The 25,600-nt window shown below is 39.4% G+C and overlaps 1 protein-coding gene across 4 annotated transcripts in view; it reads left to right on the forward strand.

Moving 5' to 3' along the window:
• The window catches only part of Zmym4 (zinc finger MYM-type containing 4), a 128,886-nt gene that overhangs the window by 88,151 nt on the left and 15,135 nt on the right, over window positions 1-25,600 (forward strand). For all 4 annotated transcript variants that reach the window (XM_052715876.1, XM_052715877.1, XM_052715875.1 and 1 more), the window contains 7 exons: window positions 1,095-1,266; window positions 3,673-3,726; window positions 4,468-4,647; window positions 5,051-5,145; window positions 13,983-14,154; window positions 14,308-14,403; window positions 19,480-19,631. In XM_052715876.1, the coding sequence (XP_052571836.1) occupies window positions 1,095-1,266; window positions 3,673-3,726; window positions 4,468-4,647; window positions 5,051-5,145; window positions 13,983-14,154; window positions 14,308-14,403; window positions 19,480-19,631 (921 nt within the window). The remainder of the gene's footprint in view (window positions 1-1,094; window positions 1,267-3,672; window positions 3,727-4,467; window positions 4,648-5,050; window positions 5,146-13,982; window positions 14,155-14,307; window positions 14,404-19,479; window positions 19,632-25,600) is intronic.

Consider the following 25,600-nt stretch of genomic DNA (forward strand, 5'->3'; position numbering starts at 1 on the left):
ACACAAATAGAAAAGCAAAATCAGAAATTATGTTATGTTAGAGTCCTGAATTGTGAGCCAGGGAGGTGGTTGAACTGGCAATGGTGCTTGCATTCAATTAAGCAAGCCTGGTGATCTGAATTCAATCCCTGGAATCTATATAAGGTGGAAGGATCAAACTGACTCCATATATTGTCCTATGACCATGGAATATATATCCAAAGAACATACTAAAACATAATAATAATAATAATGATAAATAAAATAAAAATTAAGAGTTCTGAACTGTAGCAGAGTTAAAAGAAGATACCTATCATTATTTCTCACTTTTTATTAAATACATTTCTCAAATTGACAGCTTTGAAAATGTTAATATCAACAAAACTTATTTTTATGTTGTAGGATTATTCTTTTGAAGGATTCACAAGCACTTTGTTGAGTATCCAGAAAAGTACTTACTAGTTGTTTTTTTTTTGTTGTTGTTTGTTTGTTTGTTTTTTTAAATTGTTTTTAGTTTTTAGACAGAGTATCACTGCGTAGCTCTGACTGGTTGTAGATGTGCTATGTAGACCAGACTGGCCTCAAACTCACAGAGGTCCTCCTGCCTCTGCCTTCCATCTGCTGGGTTTTAAGGCATGTGACACCATGCCCTGCTTGCTTACTAGATTTTATTTTAATCATTCTAGTCTTATAAAAACGGACTACCAAGACTCATAATTCTCAGCAATGAAAATTTCTTTTTCCCATTATTTTAATACTTAGAGATTCTGACAACAAGCCTGTTGAGTAAGAACCTCTCAGAGGCTGGGGAGATGGCTCAGTCAGTAAAGTGCCCGCTGTGTAAGCACCAGGCCAGAGTTCAGTGTCCAGCACTGATTTAAAAACCAGGCATAGTTGTACACCTACAGTCCCAGTGCTTGACAATCGGAGACAGGAAGATTCCTGGAGTCAGTCTGCCATCTCTGTGTTGAGTGGCAGACCCTGCCTCATAAAAATAAGATAGTGAACAGTTGAAGAAGGTACCTGTTGTGGACCTCTGGCCACAGACCCAGACCCAGATACACACACACAGACACACGGGAGACAGAGGAAACCTTCAGTCCTTTTTCTTTCAGATGCCTGTTCCCATGCTTATTCCATCCTCTGTGGATAATGAGGATAAAGCCACCGAGAGTATTGAAGACCTTAAAGAAAAGCTTCCCGCACATCCATTTGAAGCGGATCTCCTTGAGATGGCAGAAATGATTGCAGAAGATGAAGAGAAGGAGAAGAGTCTATCTCAGGGAGGTTGGTACTATCTTTAAAGATTTTTTTTTAAAGCTCATCTACAATAATACAATTTACTTTTACCACTAATTTTAAATTTCATATTTTTTTGTATTTTATTCTTATATCCAATCCTATGTTCCACGTTCATAATTCCTTATTTATAATCGACAGCATGATGATGTTATTAAACAGAAGCATAGGATAGAGGGTCTGTTGGCTTAGTTACCTATAGAGAAGTCTGATTCTGTTAGTTTGGAATAAGGATGATGATGATGATAATAGATGACATTCATTTTGTATGCTTCTCACAGTCTAGTGTATCCTTTGTTTTCCTGCTTTAGCCCTCAGAACCAGCCAGTGAAGGGAGTATTGTTACTTGACATTTCTCGTATTGAAATAAATGTTTGTTTTGTACTGTCTATATATACAGCTAAGACATGGTAGAACCAGAATTTGGCCCATAACACACAATTTAAAGGAACTTACTGATCTGTATTCCAGGAAGCTTTCTAACCTTGATTGTACCTTCTTAATTTGTGGTTACAGGAAGATGTAGAGAAAATACAATTTTTGAAATGTGAAGCACAAAAGTGTTTTCACGTATTATGAATGAATTGAGAAATAGTTGTGTTTTTTGAGCCCAATATCAATTTTTTTTTCTTTTATTCACTGGTAGATTTTAACAACTATTAAGGTTTTGAGGTTTTTGTTTGTCTTTTGAAGCACGGTTTCATGTAGTCCAAACTGGTCTTGAACTGCTGGTCCTTTTATTCCCCTGACCTCCCCAGTGCTGTGATTACCATCATGGACCACCATGTTCAGCTAGGTGGTGCATTTGGGTTTACATAATAGGCATTAGAAAAAATTTTTGAGCATTATTGCACATGGAGAAAGAATGCAAACATTATTGTTGTGTTACCAGCAGGTTTGAGTCTTTTAAAGATTTATGGGGTTTGGGTTTTTTTTTTTTTGTTTTTTTTTTGTTTTGTTTTGTTTTGTTTTTTTGGTGTGTGTGGGTTGTCTGTTTTGAGACAGGGTTTCTCTGTGTAGCCCTGGTTGTCCTAGAACTCGTTCTGTGTACCAAGCTGGTCTTGAACTCAGAGATCCATCAGCTTCTCCCTCCCCAGTGCTGCTATTAGAGGCGTGTCCCACCACTGCCTGTTGATTTGTGTTAATTTTAATTGTGTGTAAGTGTATATATATATGTCTTGTGCATGTTTTTGTGCACCTAAGTGCAATACCTGAGGAGGCAATACCCCTGGAGGTGGGGTTAGAGACATTTCTGAGCTGCCCAATGTAGATGCTTGGAAATGAACTCAGGTCCCGTAAGAGCATAACGTGCTCCTAACTGACCAAGTTTGTAAATCATTAATGCTTAGTTCAGTGGAAGCTTATTTTTATGATTATCGGTATTTCCCATGTTTTTCTTCTTTAATGTATTATCTTATAATTCTGACTCATTTGCTATAGAATGTCTTAGATTATAAGAATATTATCCCTTTTCTGGAACAACTTTTAACTTCTAATACTATATTTAAAAGGTTGAGACAATTCATGATGATAAACCTACTTTAAATTGGCCTTTTGTAGCCAGGCATGATAGCACATAGGGATTATTCTAGCACTTGAGAGGGTGAGGCAGGAGAGTCATATAGCTAGTCTGAATTATATAATAGTGAAAACCAGTCTCCAGAAAGGGGCAGGTGTGACTTCTCCATCACATTGCTATTTAACATCCATTGGGTTCTCTGCATTGTGATGGATATCTTTGCTTTTGCATATTGTTGAGTCAGAAAAGCTTAAAAAGTAAGCTAGCTTCAAGACAAACACTTGCAATCACTTTAGTGTAGGTAAAATGAAATAGTTAAGAAATACAATAAGGAGAAATGGAATTTGGGAATAATTTCTCTTTGATTTTAGTAAAAAAAACAAAAACCAAATATTTTCCTTGGTAAGCTGAGAAAGTATCCTTTTCTGTGTTGACTCTCTGAACTTCATTTCAAATATCTCAATTTTCATTGAATTGTATTGTCCTCAGTTATGTATGTAACAATTATTTCTATTGTAAGTCTGTTGGCCTTTTGAGACAGATGTAAAAGGTGTATTTAAGTGGAACAATTGGTCATTTTCTTTGCATGTGTGTGCGTGGGCATGTAACTGTATAAAGGGATTTCAAATGGCAAAAGAGTACAGAATCAAAAGTAAAATCCCTTTTCACTATGGCTTCTCTCACATTGCTGGAAGTGTAAGCATTGCTGAGAGCATGGGTGATTTAACTTCTTTTATTACAAATGTTTCATTATATAATGAATCAAGCCTTACGTATAGAAGTCTGTTTATCTAGAAGTTTCTATTGTGAGTAATACTTACCAAGAAGTCATTTTATTTGGGATGTAATGTGTTTTGTTTGCTTTTTTTCTTTAGAATCTCAAACTTCTGAACAAGAACTCTTTCTAGACACCAAGATATTTGAAAAAGGTTTGTAGTTATATATTTTAGTTTTTAGAAATACTATGCTCTGCTAACAATAGAAACTCATAATCCTTAGATTTAGTATTTTATAATTTTACCTAATTTATAAGGGCATCAATTGACTGTCGTGCTAATTTGTAATGCAAATAATAAAATCTACCTCAAATGTTTTAAAGATTGAGATGATGCATTGTAGTATTTACCAAGAATAGGAAGTCAATTGTGTGAAGCTATTAAACAGAATGCTTGATTCTTTGTGTATGTGTGTGTCCTGTGTCTGTCTGTCTGTCTGTCCGTCTGAGTGTGTATATCTGCACATGTGAATGTGGGTATACATGCAAATATGTGACCAATGTATTTAGAGGTTAGAAGACATCTTTAGATATTTTTCCTCAGTCAACATCCACTTTGGGGGAAGATAGTGTTTTTTTTCACTGGCCTTGAACTAGCTAGGTAAGCTGGGCTGGCCAGCTAGCAAGCACCAGGGATTCACTTGTCTGTGTCTCCTAGGTGCTAGGATTACATGCCATCATGCCTGTCCTTTTTATTTTTTTAAGTATGGGTTCTGGGGATCAAACTCCTACAAAGCAGATGCTTTACTGATGGAGTGGTCTCTCCAACCATAGGTTACTTTATTAGTTGTGCCTAGGTAATTATCTGTCAACCATCTTTCAGTTTTTAGTATGTAGAGGCTCAGGAGAGTTTTTGAATATGTCAAGAGAGCATATTTGTTTTCTTCACTTTTAGACCAAGGAAGTACATATAGTGGTGATCTTGAATCAGAGGCAGTTTCAACTCCACATAGCTGGGAGGAAGAGCTGAATCATTATGCCTTAAAGTCAAATGCTGTGCAAGAAGCTGATTCAGAACTGAAACAGTTCTCAAAGGGGGAAACAGAACAGGATCTGGAGGCAGATTTTCCATCAGGTCTGTACAGCCTAACCTGACTACTGAGGTCATCTATTTCAGAAGATTGGCAAGGCTCCAAGTTTGCATTATTAAGCAGTTGTGGTGTGTTAGGGATTACCTAGGGCACAAGAGTTTCCTGCCTTTATAAATGTGAATGTCTGGCATAAGGTTCTTATGCCTGGTTTATTTGATTTTTTTTTGCAATTTTTAAAAACTTTTCCAACAGTAACCATTTATGAAAGGTTTCCTTGATAATGAACTTTTCATTTATGTATTAAATCCTTTGTTTTTCTTAAGTATATAACTGAAGTTCTTATATCACAAACTAAGAATAGACTAATGGTTGTTAATACTTCTTTTTCTGGTTTCTCTTTAAATCTGTATTACCTATCTCAATTGTGCTTTCTGATGGTTATCGTAGAATCCTTTGACCCACTTAATAAAGGACAGGGAATCCAGGCACGTGCTCGAACAAGACGGAGACACCGAGATGGCTTCCCCCAGCCCAGACGAAGAGTAAGCAGAAGCTTAACTTTTAGAGTTTGTATTCCTTTGTTTTAGCAATATTTATTAGTTCTTTCTCTTTCCAAAACTTTGTAGCAGCCCAAATCAAGTATTTTCATACATTGTTTTACAAATTAAGTTTCCATGCCTTTGTTTCTTATGTCAAAAACATGCCACTTATTACATATTTCTTTGAATCAGAACTTTTTCTTTTGTTTTTAGAATTATAGGTTTTGGTTTATTACTTCAAAAAAGGTTTTTATAGGGGCCTAGCGAGACAGGTCAATGGTAAAGAGCATTTGTTTCTCTTACAGAAGACCAGGATTTCATTGCCAGTCCGTACATGACAGTTCAACTGTCTGTTGCTCCGGTCCCAGGGAATCAGATGCCCTCTTCTGATCTCTGCAGGCATTGCACACACGCATCACATAGACATAATGCAGGCAGAACACCCATACACATAAAAATAAGTGGGAGGAGCTTTTTATAATCTTTTTTAATGGGCCAATGAGGTTTTCTTAGAGGATAAAGGTGCTTGTCACCAAGGTTTATAACCTGAGTTTGAACCTTGGGACCCACATAGTGGAGGGAGAAATCTGACTAGTATAAGTTGTCTTTTGATCTCACACACATATCGACCATAGCATGTGCAGGTCCACATTTGTATGCAAGCCCCTGTGCATATACATAATAAAAAGTAAATAATTTTAAGATGGAATAATAGTCCAGGGGCTGGAGAAACAACTCAGCAGTTAAGAGCTCCTGTTCTTGCAGAGGACATGGATTTGCTTCTAACACCCATGTTGTACAGCCCCCAGCTGCCTGTAACTGGAAACCTAGGGGACCCAACACTCTGTTCTGGATTCCAGGGACTCCTGCACAGACCTGTACTTTAGCCAGTCATATATACATATCATTAAAAATAATTAAAAATTCGAAATATTTTAGTCCCAACACTCAGGAGACAGAAACAGGAGGATCTCTAAGTTCATAGGCCAGCCTGGTCTACAGAGAGTTCCAGGACAGACAGGACCACACAGAGAAACCCTGTCTTGAAAAACAAAAAATTAAACAAACATCTAAATTTTCTGTTTTTGAACTCTTAAGTTTAGCTAATTTTTATATGTTCTGATAAGTTAACTTTTGTATGATAAAGTATACAAGTTAAATTCTTATAGGCTGTTTTTCATATTGAAAGGGTTTTCCCAAAAGATAAGAGAGAGGAGGGACCAGTGAGATAGCTCAGTGAGTAAAGGTACTTGCTGCCTAGCCTGAGTTTAATCCTTCCTTCCTCCCCTTCCAGTTACCAGCAACCCTGAACACACATACGCCCAATAGAGTAGTCTTCAACTTTTTTTTGTTGAAAAAATTTTCACCAAATAAACTAAAAGCAAAAGCAACCCTCCCACCCTCCCACCCCCCACCCCCCACCCCCCACCCAGCACTCGGACAGGCCAGCCTGGTCTACAGAGTTCCAGCACAGCCAGGGCTACACAGAGAAACCCTGTCTCAAAAAAAAATATATATTAAAAAAAGAGGAAGAACAAACAAGTTCATACAAGCTTCTTTTATGTTTCCTTCTCCTTCTGATTTCCATAGAGCCCTTCTCACTTCCTTACACTCACAACTTTATGTTCTTGTTCTCTCTTTAAAACAAACAAAAACGGGGTGGAGAGATGGCTCAGAGGTTAAGAGTACTTTACTGCTCTTCCAGATGGACCTGCGTTCAATTCCTAGAGCCCACATGGCAGCTCACAACTGTCTGTAACTCCAGTCCTAGGGTACTAAAACATCAATGTACATAAAATAAATAAATGGTTTAAAAAACAAAACCGCCGGGCGGTGGTGGCGCACGCCTTTAATCCCAGCACTCGGGAGGCAGAGCCAGGCGGATCTCTGTGAGTTCGAGGCCAGCCTGGGCTACCAAGTGAGTTCCAGGAAAGGCGCAAAGCTACACAGAGAAACCCTGTCTCGAAAAACCAAAAAAAAAAAAAAAAAAAAAACCAAGCAAAAAACAACAAAATGAAACACACACCCAACAGGAAAATTAAAATATACAATCAAAACACAAAATTCCAAACAAAGCAAAACGAAATAAAGTCTACAAAAATACTCTTCATTTTGTTTTGTGTTGGCCAACTACCCCTAGGCATGGAGCATGCCATGAGGTGTGGTTGATGATATATCCAGGTAGACTTCATTGGGTTTCAATTGTAGAATAGCATCTTGGTTAGTGGGACCCCATGTCTACTTCCTCCTCTTAGGGAGGGGATCCCATCTAGCTTGAAACTGTACTGGTCTTATGTTTGTTGCTGTAGTCTCTGTGAGCTCATCTGTGCATCAGTCCTGTTGTGTCTGAAGGACAGTGTTTCCTTGGAGTCTCCATCATTTGTGCCTCTTACATGTATCCTTATTCTTTAAAACCACGTTTCAGTTGTATTTAAAACTTTATAAATTCTAAATATAGTTTGGTGGACTTTAACAAATAAACACAGTGTGTAACCATTGCCATTCATGAACAATTAAATTATATGAAGTATTTCTTAGTGTTTTGTAATCAGTCTTATCCAGATGTTGATAGCCACTAATCTGTTATGTAGATTGATACAAAATGGTATTGTTTTGCTGTTACTGAAATTGCAGATAAGTAGTATCATATGGTACTTTCTTCTAGTCTACCTTTTCTGACAGCAGAGGGCCTTTGAGGTTCATCCATGCTGCTTTGTGTCTCAGTGGTTCCATTCCTTTTGTTTCTAAGTAGCATACATTGTATAAAGAGACCAAAATTTGTGCAGCTGCCTAACAAGTGATGCAAATTTTGGGCTATCTAGAGAGTTGTTAGGATCATTCTAGTGTAAATCTTCACATAAACATATGGTTTCATTTTTCTTGAGGAATAGTATTTAGAAATAAGAATACTAGGTTTGTGCTAAATATATTTTTAACTGTATAAAAGGTACTGAACTGGGTGTTTTGTTTTACATTCCCACAGGCAGTGTAGGATAGTCCACAAATACCATGATTTTGCAAACACTTGATATTTGTCTGATTTGGATTTTAGCCTTTTTAAATAGATTGTGGATTGTTTGTTTTTGCTCCTGGTTACAAAGGCTTAGTGAACATGTTTTCATGGGCATTTTTACCATTTGTGAACCGTCTTTGGCAAAATATTTTTGGGTGTGTATACCTAAGACTCTTTTTTGGGATGTGTGGTGAGTGATGGTTGTCAGTGAGTTGTAGTCTTTTTATTTTGTATTTGTTGGTTTTGTTTGTGTGTTTTTAAGAATGAGGTATTATTTTATTGTGTAGTTTTTGTTGGATGGTTGGCCTGTACCTCAGCATTTCTGCTTCTGCCTTTCTACTCCTGTGCATTACTACTCCTGTATTTTTTATATGGTTATAATTCCTTTACTCAATCAGGAATTTTTTTCATATGGCTCATTCATTCATTCCTTCACTGATTTTATTTGCAGTGTTTGGAGTTGAACCCAAGGCCATAGGCATAGTAAACAAGTGCTCTATCCTTAAGCTGCATTCCTGTTGTTTTTGAGATATGGTCTCATGTAACCCATGTTAGCCTAAACCTTCATTGTAGCAGAGGACAACCTTAACTCTTCACCCTCTGCCTCTACTTGTTTTTCTTATTTTGCTTTCTCTTGCTGTGATATAAAACATTCTGACCAAGAGCACCTTTGGAGGAAATGGTTCATTTGCCTTATACTTATTTGTCACGGTCCATCATGGAAGTAAGTCAGGGCAGGAACTCAAGGCAGGAACCTAGATGTAAGAACTGATGCAGAGGCTGCAGGTGAATGCTGCTTTTCATGCCTTGCTCACTTTGCTTTTCTAAACTCAGTACTACCTGCTCAGGGGTGGTACCTCCCCAGTGGGCTGGTTCTTCCCACGTCAATCACTAATCAAAAAAATGCCCCACAGACTTGTCTACAAGCTAATTTGATGGAAGCATTTTCTCAAATGAGGTTCCCTCTTCCAGGTGACACTAGTTTGTGTCAAGTTGACAAAACACACTGCCTACTACAGTGTCTTTTCTTATTTTTTTTCCTTTTTTTGTTGTTGTTGTCTTTTGTTTTTTGCTTTTTGTTGTTTTCAAGACAGGGTTTCTCTGTGTAGCCCTGGCTGTCCTGGAATTAGCTCTGTAAACCAGGCTGGCCTTGAAGTCAGAGATTCAACTGCCTCTGCCTCCTTAGTAGTAGTGGTAGGATTAAAGGTGTGCACCACTACGCCTAGCTTCTTTGTTTACTTAATAATAAATAAAATTCTAATCTATTTATTGTGCTTTACTAGTTTTTATTCTTTGATAATTTATGCTTTAAAATATTCTATCTAAAAGTCATTGTCTCTCACAAGTGGTATCTAAAATAATTTTTTCTTCAAGAAAAAGCTTTGAAGCCTGCCCTGGAACTCACTCTGTAGACCAGGCTGGCCTGGAACTCACAGAGATCTGCCTGCCTCTGCTTCCCTAGTGCTTGGATTAAAGGCATGCATCACCACTGCCCAGCTCTGTTTTCTTTTAGAAGTTTTATAATTTTGACTTTGATTTTTCTGGACCATTTTTACTTAATTTTTTTACCTGATTTCAAGTGAAGGTCAAGGCCGGATTCCTTGTACATGTCTGTTCATTTGCTGCAGCATCACACTTATGTGAGATCAGCTTTTCCCCTTCAAGTTACACTTGCACTTTTACATAAAAGAATGCTAACCATATATGTAGAAGTCATATTTCTGAAGTATCCATTCAGTTGTATTGATTTTTTTAAAAAATATTTTTATGCCATTACCAAGTTCCTTTTTTTAAAAGAAGATTTTTATTATTTTTTAAGAACTGCGTTTGTCTATGTATATGCAGTTGAGTGCAGTTTTCCAAGGAGGCTAGAGATACCAAATCCCGCTGGAGCTGGAGTTGCAGATGATTGTGAGCAGCCTGATAACAGGTGCTGGGACCTAAACTTGGGTTCCTTGCAAGAGTAGTATTTGCTTTTAACCACTGAGCCATCTCTCCAGCCTCCAATACCATCTTTTTAAATCATTGCTTTACAGTGAGTCTTGAAGTCAAAGGTGTAGTCTTTTTTTTTTTTCTTTTTTCTTTTTTATAAGCATTAGTGTTTTTGTTTTTGTTTGTCTTCATGTATATCCGTGTGAGGGTGTCAGATCCCCTGGAACTGGAATCCCAGACAGTTGTGAACTGCCTTGTGGGTGCTGGGAATCAAACCTGGGTCCTCTGGAAGAGCAGTCAGTGCTCTTAACCACTGAGCCATCTCTCTAGACCCTAGTCTTGTTTTTCTAAATTGTAATTTTGATATTTATAAATTTAATTTCTTCATTTTTTTAAAGCCAGCTGGAATTTTCATTGGAGTTGTCCTGGATCCATATGGATCATAGAATTGGCATCTCTAGCAGTTGTGCCATTTAGTTCATAAAGATGTTATCTCCCCAATTTATTTATTACTTATTTCGTGTACCACTGTGTAGTGTGTATCTGAGTATACGTGTGCGCGCACACATATGCATGCATTTAGAGGTCAGAAGTCAGTCCAGTGATTTTTTTTTTTTTTTTTTTGCTATCAATCTCTACCTTACCTTTGAGACAGGCTCTCTCACTGAGCTCCATGGATCTACCTTTTCTGTCCCCACATGTCCTGTCCCATTGTTGTGTCTCCTACCGCCCAAATAGGGTTGCAGGCACACAGGACCACACTCGCCCCAGGTATTTGTTTGTTTAGTTTGGTTTCTCTGTGTAGCCCTGACTGTCCTGGATCTCTCTCTGGAGACCAGGCTTTCCTTGAATTCAGAGATCTACCTGCTTCTGCCTCCTGTGTGCTGGGACTAAAGGTATGCACCACCACCACCTGGCATTTCCCCAGGTTTTTATTACAATTAAATTATGCATATTAATTATATTAATTAATTGTTGGGGTAGAGTTGTACTCTGTAGCCCAGGCCATCCATCCATCCATCCATCCATCCATCCATCCATCCGTCCGTCCGTCCGTCTAGTAGTTTTTCAAGACAGGGTTTCTCTGTGTTGTTTTGGAGCTTTCCTGGATCTCACCCTGTAGCCCAGGCTGGCCTCAGACTCACAGAGATCTGCCTGGCTCTGCCTCCCGAGTGCTGGGATTAAAGGTAGGAGCCACCACCACCTGGCACCCAGGCTATTTATTAAGACAGGGTCTCACTCAGTAGTAGCCCAGCTGGCCTCAAACTTGCGGTAATCCTCCTAATTCAGCCTTCTAAGTACTGGCCCTACCTGGTCTGCTACCATACTATATACTTTAAATCATACTATTTTAAAATTTTACTTTTGACTTACAGAAATATGGATGATTTTTGTATATTCACCTTACTTTCCTAAAGCTTTATACCACTAAATTTCTTAGAATTTTCCACTTGTACAATTAGATTATCTGTGAATCAAGGTAGTTTAGATTTTTCTTCCTAATCTGAATACCTTTGTTTTGTTTTTTCTTCTGTGTTGAACTCACAGATTTTCCTGCAGTACTGGGTAGTGGTAGAGAAAACTTTGCTTTGTTCTTGCAAAATTGTATTTATTGTTCCTTGAAAGTTTCTTGGCCCAGCCATTACTTCCTGGGTTTAAAGGCATGTGTGCTTCCCAAGCAAAGGCACGAGATCTCAAGTGCTGGGATTAAAGGCGAGTGACTCCCAATACTGCGGTTAAGGGTGTGTGCCAGCAGTGCCTGACTCTGTTTCTCTCCTAGACTGAGTCAATCTCATGTAGTCCAGGGTGGCTTAGAACTCACAGAGATCCAGATGGCCATGCTACCATTGAATTCACTGCATAAACTATGCAGACCTTCAATTTGAAATTCTTCTAACTCAGTCTGGGACTGTGTCTATACATCACCATATTGAGTTAAGAATTTTTTTTATTTATGTTACCAAATTTATTGTTATAACAGCATTCTTTGTAAATTTAAAAAATTTTATGTTAATTATGTGTTTGCCTATATATTTGTCTGTGTACCACATTTGTGCTTGGTACCCAAAAAGTCCAGAAAAGGGCATTGGATCCTATGAAACGAGTCACATATGGTTGTGAGTTGCCATGTGGATACTGGGAGTTGCAGCCATGTCTTCAGGATGAGCAGCCAGTGCTCTTAATTGCTGAGCCATCAATCCAGTGCCAGTATTCTGTTTAAATTTTCAGCATGAGTTCACAAATTAAAGTTAGCAATAATGTTATAAATACTGTCCCTTATCATTTTGTCTCTATATTTTAGTGTTCTTGGCATTTTATATTTTGATTTTTTTATCCTAAATTATTCTAGCTGGAGAATTACCAGTGTTAAAAAAAGTTTTTTTAAAGGACCAATTTCTATTTTCCCAGTTTTAAAAAAATGTTTTCCCCCATTATTTTTATATTTCCTTCCTTGTTTAATGTTTTCATTAACACATTAATTATACATAACAATGGGTTTCATGATATTTTCATACAAGCACATGGTGTATTTAGATGACACGCGCACACATACTCCCACACGCATACACGCATACACACAACACACAACACACACACACACACACACACACACACGCCTGTTCCCCTCTTTGGTCCCTGTCCCAGTCATTCTCTTCCTATTTCTACCTAACTTCCCTTTTACTTCCATGATGTCTGGGTTTTTTTTTTTTTTTTTTTTTGTTTGTTTGTTTGTTTGTTTTAAACTTTCCCTCATAAGTTTCATTAGGGTTGCTTACAGGAGTCGCCTCTTTTCCCTCATAGACTGTTCATGGCATATTAACATTGTTAATAGGGATCTGTGGGGCTATATCAGCCCCTTTTCTCTTTGCTTTGGTCTTTTTGAGACAGTCATACTGTGTGGCCATGGCTGGCTTCAGTTTGCTAAGTAGATCATGCTAGCCTCAAAATTGCAATGATCCTCCTGCCTCTGCCTCCCAAGTGCTGAGATTACTGGTGCGTGCCACCATGGTTAGCCTTCTTTATCTTTGGGTTTTAATCTGGTGTTCTTTTTTTAGTTTTTTAAGACAGTAAGTTTAGGTTGTAGATCTTAGGAGTCTCCTTATTCCAGTTTTCTTTCTTTTCTTTTCAATATTAATGGGACTAGCATCCCAAGCTTCATGAATGCACTTGTTCTACCTGAGTTAATGCCAGAGCTCTTGCAGTTTTGTAGGAGCTTGTAGATATTTTGGATATCCCACTCTAAGCACTGCATTTGCTCCGTCACAGAATTCTTTTTTAAGTTTTATGCTTTTTATTTAAGATTACAGAATTTTCTTATTATAGCTATAATTTCTTTCTTGACCTATGCAATATTTATAAGTATACTATTAATTTATGACGAGATTTTTCTTGACATTTTTCCATTATTGACTTTAAGTCTAATTCTTGTGTAAAGAATTTACTGAGACCTATTTTATAGCTTGGAATATGACCCATTCAAGTAAGCTTGTACTACATCACATGGTAATGGCTATATTTCAGTTACCTAAACGTTGATAATTACTGTGGTGATTCTTTATCATATGAATTGGATTAGATGATTTCTTGGTGTTTTGAGACAGGGTTTCATGTAGTCCAGGCTGGCCTTGAGCTTTCCATGGAGCTGAGAATGACCTTGTATTTCTCCTAATCCTCTTGCCTCCACTTCCCAAGTGCTATAACAGGTAGGTGTGTGTCACCATGCCTGAAAGGATAAGATTCTTTTACAACCCTTTCAGCTCTGAATTCTGAATCTTTAAGGTATAAAAATAAATTCTTTATTCAGAAGGATTATTCTCTTCGCAACTCTGAGAACTCAAATCTTAAAATTCCAAGGCTAAGTTTTATAGTTTGTGAATTTTTGGAATTCTCACAGGGGCGGAAGAAGTCTGTAGTACCTGTGGAGCCCAGGAGTCTTATTCAAGGAGCCTTGCAAGGGTGTTCAGTGTCTGGAATGACACTGAAGTATATGTATGGAGTGAATGCCTGGAAGAACTGGGTTCAGTGGAAAAATGCCAAGGAAGAACAGGGAGATCTGAAGTGCGGAGGTAAGTACTAATTATACACTGTGTCGGTGCAAATACGGGAAATAGAAACGAAGTCATAAATGTATTCAAAGAAGATTAACCCAAAGCTGTTACTATGTAGAGCTTGGTTTTACTCAGTCCCACTTTACTTACCTGTCTCATTTGTCCCATCAGGAGGTGAACATGCCTCTCCTAGTCCAGGTTCTGACTCCTTAGGAAGTATTCAAGACCAGTCACTCTCTCAAGAATCCTCAGACCAAGGTTGTAAAGGTAAAACTTGCTTCTGTCTCTTTTCTATAAATTACTTATAATATTGGAGTTTAGAGAATATTTTATGTGCATGAATGTTTTGCCTGTATATGTATCTGTGGAACACATGCATGTCTGGTGCATCCAGAGGCCAGAAGAGTGTACTAGATCTCCTAGAACTAGAGTTACAGGCAGTTAGGAATCATGTGGGTGCTGAGAATCGAACCTGGGTCCTCTGGAAGAACAGCCAGCCAGTGGTCTTATCCCCAAGCCTTCTCTCCAGCTCCTAATAAAATTGTTGATTTAAGTTTGTAAACTGACCAGATGTGTTAGTCCCAGCACTGCAAAGGAAGGAGGATCAAAAGAGTTCAGGGTCATTTTCAGGTGCATGGTGAGGTCAAGGCCCCAATAAAGAGGAAGGTTTTGCTGAATTAAGTTTTAAAATGTAAGGTTTTTTTTTTTAAAGATTTATTTATTATGTACACAGAAGAGGGCGCCAGATCTCATTACAGATGGTTGTGAGCCACCATGTGGGTGCTGGGAATTGAACTCAGGACCTCTGGAAGAGCAGTTGGTGCTCTTAACCTCTGAGCCATCTCTCCAGCCCCCCAAAATGTAAGGTTTTAAATTTTAAGAAAGAGTGATTAATTTCATATCTCAAGTTCTAAAGATGTTACTATGTAGGCAGAGTTGTAGCTTCTGATACTGAGTTTATAAAGCACATGTAAGGAATTTTATTTTAGTTTGATTTTCTTCTTCTTTTTTTTTTTTTTTTTTTTTTGTTTTTGTTTTTCGAGACAGGGTTTCTCTGTGTAGCTTTGCACCTTTCCTAGAACTCACTTGGTAGCCCAGGCTGGCCTCGAACTCACAGAGATCTGCCTGGCTCTGCCTCCCAAGTGCTGGGATTAAAGGCGTGCACCACCACCGCCCAGCTTGATTATCTTTTTTAATATTTCATTCCGACCGTGCAGTGGTGGCACATGCCTTTCATCCCAGCACTTGGGAAGCAGAGCCAGGTGGACCTCTGAGTTCGAGGCCATTCTATGTGCATTAGTGTTTTGCCATGGGTTTTAGGTCACCTGAAACTGGAGTTGCAGACAGTTGTGAGATGCCATGTGGATGCTGGGAGTTGAACCCAGGTCCTCAGGAAGAGCATCCAGTGCTCTTAGCCACTGAGCCATCTCTCCAACTCCAGGAATTTTATTTTAAAGCTTACAGATGATTCCAGATAATTTGCTTGAGTCCTCATTCTGTATGGTAATCCATATGAAACACTTAAGAATTTTGTGATATTTTCGGTGAAAAAATACCAAGAAAAGACTTGCTGCTTCTTTAGGAATATTCCCTGCCATCAAGATCCTTATGGTTTTAGAAAATTTTTAAGATTTATTTTGAGTATATGAGTGTTTTTCCTGTATTTATGTACATGCACCACATGTGTGATTGGTAGCTGAGGAGGTCAGAAGGCGTTAGTTCCCTGGGACTATGTGTGTCACCACATCGGTGCTGGGAACCAAGCCAGAGCAACAAGTGCTTGTGTCTGCCATGCATCTCCCCAACCCCAAGGTCCAGATGCCTTTTAATGTTTGTTTCATTTCACTCTCATCATTTTGGAGTCAAAGAATTCAAACGCAGCAGTGTAGTTTTAGACTTTCATAAGGTTTCCCTGTTGTGATCTGCTAGTATAGATTAATTTGTTTTGTATTTTGCTTTTTGTTACTTTGTGTTTTATATTTATAGAATCATTATGGATGAAGTGAGTATGTTTGTTGTAACTTTTTCTTTTAATAAAAGAGTGTTTAATTTGGGGGCTTACCATTTCAGAGGATTAGAGTCCGTGACCATCACAGTAGGCAATATGGCAGCAGGCTGGCATGAGCAGTAGCAGAGAGTTTACATTATGAGACACAACCACAGAGAGAGCTAACTGAAAATGGCATGAGTATTTTGAAAACCTGCCCCCAGTGACACACCTTGTTCAACCTCACCTCCTAATGCTTCCCAAATAGTACCACCAAATGGGAACCAGGCAAATATATAAGCCTGTGGGGCCATTCTCATTCAAAGTACCACATTCCACTCCCTGGCCCCCATAGGCTTGTATCCATATCATAATGCAAAGTGCATTCAGTCCAACTTGAAAAGTCCTCATCATCTATAACAGTCTCAACACTGTTTCAAAGTCCAAAGTCTTCTGAGACTCAAGGCAATCTCTTACCCGTAACCTGTAGAATCAAAAAGCAGATTATGTACTTCTAATGTGCATTGACACAGAGTATTCATTAATCTTCCCAAAAGGAGGAAAGGAGGCATAGTGAGGAAGTTCTGAACCAAAGCAAGACCAAAACTCATCAGGGCAGACTCTTAATCCTCTAGTTCTGTGTCTGATGTCAGAGGTTTTTTTAGATAGTTCTGAGCTGGTTTCATTCCCTGTCTACAGCTATCCTTGGTAGCTATCTCATGGCTCTGGCATCTCGAATATCTGGGGTTGTCCAGTGCAATCCAACCTTTGCTTTCACAGTTTCACAAAATGGTCTTTCTAGTTCTGCAGGAAGGGACTCCACTGCTACATGCCTCTAAAGACAGAACCACATGACCAACATTGCCAGGTCCTGTTGCCTGCTTGGGATAGAGCTTGGCCCCCTTGAATCGTATTTGCATAAGCTTTCATTTATTGCTAATTTATTTATTGGTTTGGGTTTTGGTTTGAGATTTTCCTGCTGTACCTTCTCTTTTGCAAGTGAGTAACTATATCAGGTTTTGTCTTTTGTTGCTAGTAATCTGTTTGCTGGTCTTGGAGTACACGAATTCTCATCAGAACAGATGTTGCTACTCTGTGTTGTGATGACTCACACTCCCTACAGATATAAGTGCTACCTTGCTGCTCCTAAGAGTCTATGACTACCCTCCTGTTTGCAGGTTGTGCCTGCAACCATTCCCCTGTTGTATAGCAGTCTTTATTGAAGGAACAAAGAGAGCCAGATGCAGTGCCAGATACAGTTCCTGTGTCTTCAGCTATTTGGAGGCAAAGGCAGGAGGATTAATTGAGCTTACAACTTCAATACCAGCCTTGGCAACTTAGTAAAACCCCAACTTAAAAAAAATGTGGGTGGAGAATGGTAGGAGTCAAAGTAGACTGGTAGCTGAGCAGTGGTGGCTCATGCCTTTAATCCCAGCACTTATGGGACAGAGGCAGACAGATCTCTGAGTTCCAGGCCTACAGAACGAGTTTTAGGACAGCCAGGACTAGACAGAGAAACCCTGTCTTAAAAAACAACCCCCCCCAAAAACAACAACAACAACAACAAAAGAACAAAAGTAGACTGGAAGTATTGTTTTAGAGTACCAAGTCTCAGTGTGGTAGTCACAGGCGCTGCCTGGCCTTTTCTACTTCTCATTTGTCCACAGAATACTACAGAATGTCTGTTACTTAGCAGACAGTATGATGAATGCAGGAGTAAAAAGATCAAGAATGGTCCCAGGATTCTTCTCCCTTTGCCTTGTGGTGAACCAGTGCAGAGGAATCCCAGGTGTATCTTTGGAAAAATGTAAGATTGTTGAAATGCAGATGAGCAGTGATGAAAAGGTTCATAATCCAAAACACAGGTCAGCACATTCCAGTAGGATCTGGACAAACAGGGGAACTCTCCTGCTGGAATTGTAGCTTTTCATTTTCTTCAAAATCTTAGTATGACACGAAACTCATTGTAGTTCACCTTAATTTGTTCTTATTTTCTTCTTGTTCCCCAGTTTCTCTGAGCCATTTTGTTTAGTGGCCTAGGAACAGCAGTACTGTATCCTAACATAGTATTTTATGGCATTTGAAATGACCTATAGTAAGTTCTGAGAAAAAGTAAGGTAAGCAGCATTTCTTTTGTGGCTCTTCCCAGGCCATTAATATACCAGTGGGCTTTTACTAGTCAGCCCTGGGAGGTCTTTGAATTCTTCAGAGGTAAATATAGTATTGTGTTTTCCAAATTTATCAGATCTTAGAAACCCAGTTTTTGGGGGCTGGAGAGATGGCTCAGAGGTTAAGAGCACTGTTGTTCTTCCAGAGGTCCTGAGTTCAATTCCCAGCATCCACATGGTGGCTCACAACCATCTGTAATGAGATCTGGTGCCCTCTTCTGGCCTGCAGGCAGAACACTGTATACATAGTAAATAAATCAAAGAAATGCTTTCAAAAGAAAGAAAAGAAACCCAGTTTTCTCCAATTTCCACATAGAACTAGTAAGTTTTGTTTTGAGATAAGATTTCATATGTCTGAAGCTGGCCTTGAAATTCTATAGGTAGCAAGGTTGTCCTCAAACTCCTGATCTGCCTGTGCTCCTAAACCTGGGATTACAGACATGTGCCACCATGTCAGTTTATTTGGTGCTTGCAGTTGAAGCAGGCCTTGTGCATACTGCAGACACTCTGCCTGCTGCATTACAGCTAGTCTAGGGCGAATATTTATGCAGTGGTCTCTGGGAAATCTCTTGCATCCTCAGGTTTGCTTTCTTTGCTGGTCTGCCTTTTCAATCTTCATTTCTTGTGGTCTGGCCATAGGATTGTTTCCTCCAGACTCTTCCCTATTAGATCTCATTCATTTTTTCATTCAGAGAAGGTTCTTATTAGGTAGCCTTGGTTGTCCTCTTTGTCATATAGACTAGGCTGCCCTCGAATTCAAAAGAGATCTACCTGTTGCTGCCTCCCAAGTGCTGGAATTAAAGGCATACACCACTTCTTTTGTTTACTTTCATAGAGTCCCATTAAACAAAACTTCTGTCATAGTACCTATTGCACCACACGCAGTAAACTATCTTTATTTCTTTATTTTAAAAAAACTTTTAGGTCAGGATCTGTTATTTGACTGGTTGGTTGATTTTTCAGACAGAGTTTTTCTGTGTGGCCTAGGCTAGCCTGGATCTCAGAGTCTTTCTGCCTCAACTTCTTGAGTACTGGGGCTACAGGTGTGTGCTGTCATGCTTGTTTTACAATGACTTTGTGGTCCAGTCCAGTGTTTAGGACACAGTGGTACCGGTGTTGATTCAGTGAACACTGGTGTTGCTGCATTTCTGCGAGTTACTGTTTCAGATGTGTTCTTCCTTCCCACAGTCCGCTCTATGAAGCTGAAGGAAGATATTCTGTCCTGCACTTTTGCTGAGTTGAGTTTGGGATTATGCCAGTTTATCCAAGAGGTGCGGAGACCAAATGGTGAAAAATATGACCCAGACAGTATCTTATACTTGTGCCTTGGAATTCAGCAGGTATCAATTTCAATAACATAAATTTGATTGTGGTTTTCATCATCTGAGATAACTTGGGACTTGTTGAAAATTAATGTATACTGTGATTTGTATTGTCTTAAACTGTTTCCTTAGTGAGCAGCTGTCTTAGTTTAAAAGTCTTACACACAGCCTTTGTAAACTAAACTGGGACTATTGGTAGAATAATAGACATGGGGGGGTCGTGTACTTTATAGTTAAATGAACAAAAAGGGCATAAAAAGCAGTCTACCTAGAAGCAACTAAGGTTTTTCGAGACAGGGTTTCTCTGTGTATTTGTGGAGCCTGTCCTGGATCTCGCTCTGTCAACCAGGCTGGCCTCGAACTCACAAAGATCCACTTGTCTCAGAACCTCTGGAAGAAGAGCCAGTGCTCTTAACTGCTGAGCCATCTCTCCAACCCTTAGGATGAGGCAGGATGACTGCAAGTTCAAGGACAGCCTAGGCTACATAATGAGACCTCTATGTATCTATCTCAAAAAAATAGTAATGCTTAGTGACACATGAGTATATTAAGTCTTTCAATAAACAAAAGTACAAATTGTTTTTATTACTATATAATGACAGTGATGAATTCATAAGAAGATGAAATAAAAAATGTGGGCAATGGTTATTGTCTCTGGGTGGTATGAGTATGACTGTTCTTAAACAAAGTGGGATTTTGTTTGTTTGTTGTTTTGTTTTGTTTTTACTCACAAAAGTAAGTGCCATGTTCAGTGGCACACACCTATCATTCCAGCACTCAGGAGTCAGAGGCAAGAAGATATCTGTGAGTCCAGGACAGCTAGGACTACATATAATGCCCTGTCTCAAAAAAATAAAACAAAACAAAGTAACTTGTGGTCTGGAGAAATGACTCAGCAGTTAAGAAGACTGGCTGCTCTTCAAAGGACCTGCGTTTGATTCCTAATACCCACATGTCTTTCACCAAGTGCATGCCTTGTGCGTTCAGAGATTACAGGAAGAGGTCAGATAAATTTTCTGGAACTGGAGTTGTAGACAGTTGTGAGCTGCTATTTAGATGTTGTGAACATAATCCACGTCTTGCAAGAATATCAAGTGTTCTTAATTGCTGAACTAATATCTCTAGCTCCTTGTTAATATTTTTGCTTTGCTTTGCTTTGCTGTGTGTGTCTGTGCCTTTGTCTGTCTGAGGGACAAAGGTGAGAAGTATGTATGTGTACATGTGTGTGTGTTTGTGGGGGGCGGGGTGCACATTCATGTCCTGGATGTCAAGTATCTCTGCTTCATTCCCTTGAGGCAGGTTATCTCACTGAACCTGAAGCATGCTGTTTCAGTTAGACTGACTTGTCAAATTTCAGAGGTCTGCCTGTCTCCACACTCCAGTGCTGGGGTTTCAGGCCCATCTGGCTATGCATAGCTTGTATTTGGGTGCTGGGGATTCAAACTCAGGTCCCTATGCTTGTACAGCAAGTGTTCTTATCCACTAAGCCATCTCCCCAGCCCTGTTTTACAGTTTTTATTTAGTAGAGTGGGGTCCATACAACATACAACTTGCAACTTATTTCTTTCAGTGAAGGATACCCTCTGGATTAGTGTGAGCTGAACTCTTTTTTTCTCCCTTCCTTCCTTCCCCTTTTTTTCTCTCCTCTCTCCCCCTCTCCCTCTCTCCTCTCTCATCCTCTCCCCCCCCCCCCCCCCCAAGAAAGCAGAAAGGATCACAGGAAGTTGGAGGCTAGCTAGGGTTGTAGAGACCAAACTCAGGTACTGCTTGTGCAGAAAAGTGCTTTATGAACAGCCATCTCATTCCCCTAAATTTATTTTTTTTATACATGAAAACATTAAAATTATATATTAGTGGAGCATCATGTAATATTTTGATACAAATTTTTATTGTAGATCAAATTAACTATCTCTTGAACCATTTATCATTTCCTTGTGGTACAAACATTAAAATCCTTCCTCCCCCCTTTTTAAAAATATTCATTCATTTTGAGGCAGGCATGCCATGGTGCACTTTGTAGAGATCAGAGGACATCTTGTGGGAATCTGTTCTCTCTGTGTATTGTGTGGTTCCTGGGGATTAAACTCAGGCTACTAAGTTTGACAGCTAGTGTTTTCACTCCTGAGCCATCTTTCTGGCTTTTTTTTCTTCCCATCTTTTGAAATGTACAGCATATTACTATTATCTGTAGTCCCTCTTCTGTGTTAGTAATACTCCAGAACATCTTGTTTCTAAGTAGCTGCATATCCATAGTTTAAAAGTTTTAGATACTACATGTAAAGCGTGTAAAAAAAATGAGATCATTTTGTGTTTGTCTTTCTGTACTGAGCACATTTCAGTTAGCATAATATTTTCCAAGCCTGGTAGGCCCCACGTCCCAAGGTGTTCCACAGCCTCCCCAAACAGTTAGCTGTTGACCATGTTTTCAAACACTCAAGCATAGGGGAACATTTCACATTCAAATCTAGCAGACACTGGTTGACTTCATAATTTGGTTGCTGTAGGTAATGCTGGAATGAACCTAGAATACTAGCAATAGGCTGGAGAGAGGGCTCAGTCCTGAAAGTGCATGCTGCATGAGCATAAGAACCTGAGTTGGGAGTCTCAGAAACTTGGGAAAAAGCTGGCATGGGGGTGTCTGCCTGTAACCCCAGCGCTGGGGTGGCAGACCCTGAAGCTTATTGGCAGCCTGCCTTAAAAAAAAAAAAAAATCAGCGATATTCAGTTTCCATGAAAGTTTTCACAAATAGACTAAATGAGGAAACTTACCTGTGGTGATATTTTGTTTGTAATCTAGCAAATTTGCCTTTGTTATTTTGTTTATTTGTACTCTAACAAACAAGCCACTCTTCTCACCACTACCAAATCCTCAGACTGAAAGGGAGGCGAGATCCTGTCTCCATGAATTCTCAGACTGAATTGCCTCCGAGTCCTCAACCAAAGGGGCCCCAAACTCCTCTTTCCTCCTCCCTTTATTCCTTTCTCCGCCCAGCCATATCACTTTCTCTCTCAACCTTCCTAGTGCTGGGCTTAAAGGTGTGTGCCACCACTGCCTGGCTCTGTTTCTGTTTTAGACTGGATTAATCTCATGTAGTTCAGGGTGGCTTTGAACTTACAGGGATCCAAATGGATCTCTGCCTCCCGAGGTCTAGGATTAAGGTATGTGCCACCACTGCTTGGCCTCTATGTTTAATCTAGTGGCTGGCTCTGTCCTCTGATCTTCAGACAAACTTTATTTGTTAGAGTACAAACAAAATATCACCACACTTACCCAATATTGTCCTTGGCCTGCATGTGTTTGTGTGAACACAAACACACAAACACATGCATGTTTCCCCCCTGTATGTTATGAGGATTTTTCTTATTAATGTGTATGAGTATTTTGCACCTTGTGTGTGCCTGGTGCCCATGGAGGCCAGAAGAGGGCATCTTATCCCTGAAAATCTGGAGTTACAGGTAGTTGTGAACTGTCATGTGGGTGCTGGGAGTTGAACCTGGGTCCTCTTGGAAGAGCTTAACGGCTGAGCCCTCTCTTCAGCCTTTATAATTTAGAGATTCTGAGAATACTCATTAGATAGTGACTTATGGCCTTGCTAGCAGGAGTCATCCTCATTTCTTTTGAACTACTATTCTTTAATTTGCATTATTCTAATGAGTTTACTTTGTGGCTTCCATGTCCATTTTCCCAGTTTTTATTCTTTTCCTTGTTTTAAGACAGGGTTTCATATCTCTTAGGCTGGCCTGTAACTCACTATATAGTTGAGGATGACATTATCTCCTTCTTCTGCCTCCTCAGGATTGTAGCCATATATTTGCCCACACTTCTAATCCCAGCACTTGGGCGGCAGAAGAAAGTGGATTTCTGTGAGTTTGATGCTAGCCTGGTCTACATTGTGCGTTACAAGCCACCCTGAGCTATGTAAAGTGACCCTGTCCCCCATACCCCAAAAAAATATTTTGAAATTCCATATGAACTTTAGAATTGGCTTTTCCATTTCTGCTCCTCCCCCAATATGGCCATTTTGATTAGATAAAAGGTTGTGTTGCATGCACAGATTATTTGAACAATATTGTTATCTAGCCAAATCAAGTCTTGTATCTGTCCACTTACCTAGGTCTTCTATAATTTTCACATTCCATTGCAGCTTGTAGTTGGATTTAAGTCCTCCTTAGGTTTTTTGTTGTTGTTGTTTTTGTTTTTAGTTGTGTTTATATGTATTCATCTAAGGATGGGCTTGTGCCTTTGAGTTTAATGCCCATGAAGGCCAAAAGAGGGCATTGGAGATTACTGGAGCTTTAATTACCCCTGGTCTGTCTCTGTCCCACCCCTGGTCTGTCTCTGTCTCTTTCTCTCAGTGGAAGGAAAGGGTCTTGGTACCAAACCAAACTCGGTCTTTTTCAAGAGCATTATATGCTCTTAACTGCTCATCTATTCTGTAGTCCAAGTATTTTATTCTTTATGATATTATTTTTGTAAGATTTATTTATTTATTTTGTGTGTGTGTGAGTGCTCAATCTACATGTATACCTACACACCAGAAGAGGGCGCCAGATCTCATTACAGATGGTTATGAGCCACCATGTGGTTGCCGGTAATTGAACTCAAGACCTCTGGAAGAGCAGTTGGTGCTCTTACCTGCAGAGCTATCTCTAGTCCTTTATGATATTACTATCAATGGAACTGGTTTTTTGTTTGTTTTTTAACTTCCTGTTAGGATTGTTTGGTGTTATTTCAGAGAAATGGGGCTGTGCTTCTTCCCACTGCCTGCTGTGCTTAAGTGTTATCTCTAACTAGTTTGTCGTGAGTGTGTATATGTGTCCTGTCATCTGCAAGTAGGATAACATTTGACTTCATTTCCTCTGTGAATGGTTTATAGTTTCCTCTGGCATAATTCTGGTTAGGGCTTTCAGTATAGTGCTGCATAGGAGTGGTAGGCACTATGACCCAGAGTGAAGACATTTGTAAAACCATGCATTTTACATGTATTCATGTATTTAAAAGTATGTATTTCTTAAGATTAAAATATGTTACATCTTACTAGTAGTTTACTTTGTTAGCTAAATTTAAGTAGTTTTATCTATCTTCTGTGTTAATAATTTTGTTTGTGCTCTAACAGTAAAGCATCCCCAGAGATCAGAGTCAGGAGCTAGGCACTAGAGGCCAGGCAGTGTTGGGAAGCACCTTTAAATCCCAGCACTTGAGATCTCATGCCTTTGATCACAGTACTTAGAAGGAGAAAACAGGAAGTGATATGGCTGGGTAGAGAGAAGAAGTGATAAAGTGGGGTAGAGACAGGAGCTCGGTCATTTTCAGTCTGAGGATTCCTAGCAGTAAGAAATCTTTCTAGTGGCTGATTGCTCTGCTTCTCTGATCTTTCAGCTTTCACCCTGACAGCTGACTCTGCAGTTTTATTAAGACCAATTAGGATTTGGGCTACATCTGATACCCAATGTGTATTTTCTCTAATTTTGCCAAATGCAAATGGATTAGATAGTGTTACTGTAATTCTTTCTTAATAACTTTTTGTTGTATATAGTTTTCCTATATTAAGGTTAAAAACCTTCCTTTTTAATTAGACTAAAAGGGGGAAATTCTGTGGCACAATCTTTTTCTACACTGTGAATATGCATTACTCTCATTGGTTAATAAAAAGTTGACAGGCCGCTAGGCGGTGGTGGTGCACTCCTTTAATCTCAGCACTCAGGAAGCAGAGGCAGGCAGATCTCTAAGTTCAAGGCCAGCCTGGTCTACAGAGTGAGTTCCAGGACAGCCAGAGCTACACAGAGAAACACTGTCTCAAACCACCTCCACCCCCCCAACCCCCCAAAATAAAAGATTTTTAGCTGGGTGATGGTGGCACACACCTTTAATCCCATCACTCGGGAGGCAGAGCCAGTCAGATCCCTGTGAGTTTGAGGCTAGCCTGGTCTACAGAGCATGATCTAGGACAGGCACCAGAACTATACAGAGAAACCCTGTTTCAAAA

This window comes from Peromyscus californicus, unplaced genomic scaffold (assembly GCF_007827085.1).
Source record: "Peromyscus californicus insignis strain IS unplaced genomic scaffold, ASM782708v3 Scaffold_5__1_contigs__length_169319896, whole genome shotgun sequence".
Classification (NCBI taxonomy): Eukaryota; Metazoa; Chordata; class Mammalia; order Rodentia; family Cricetidae; genus Peromyscus; species Peromyscus californicus.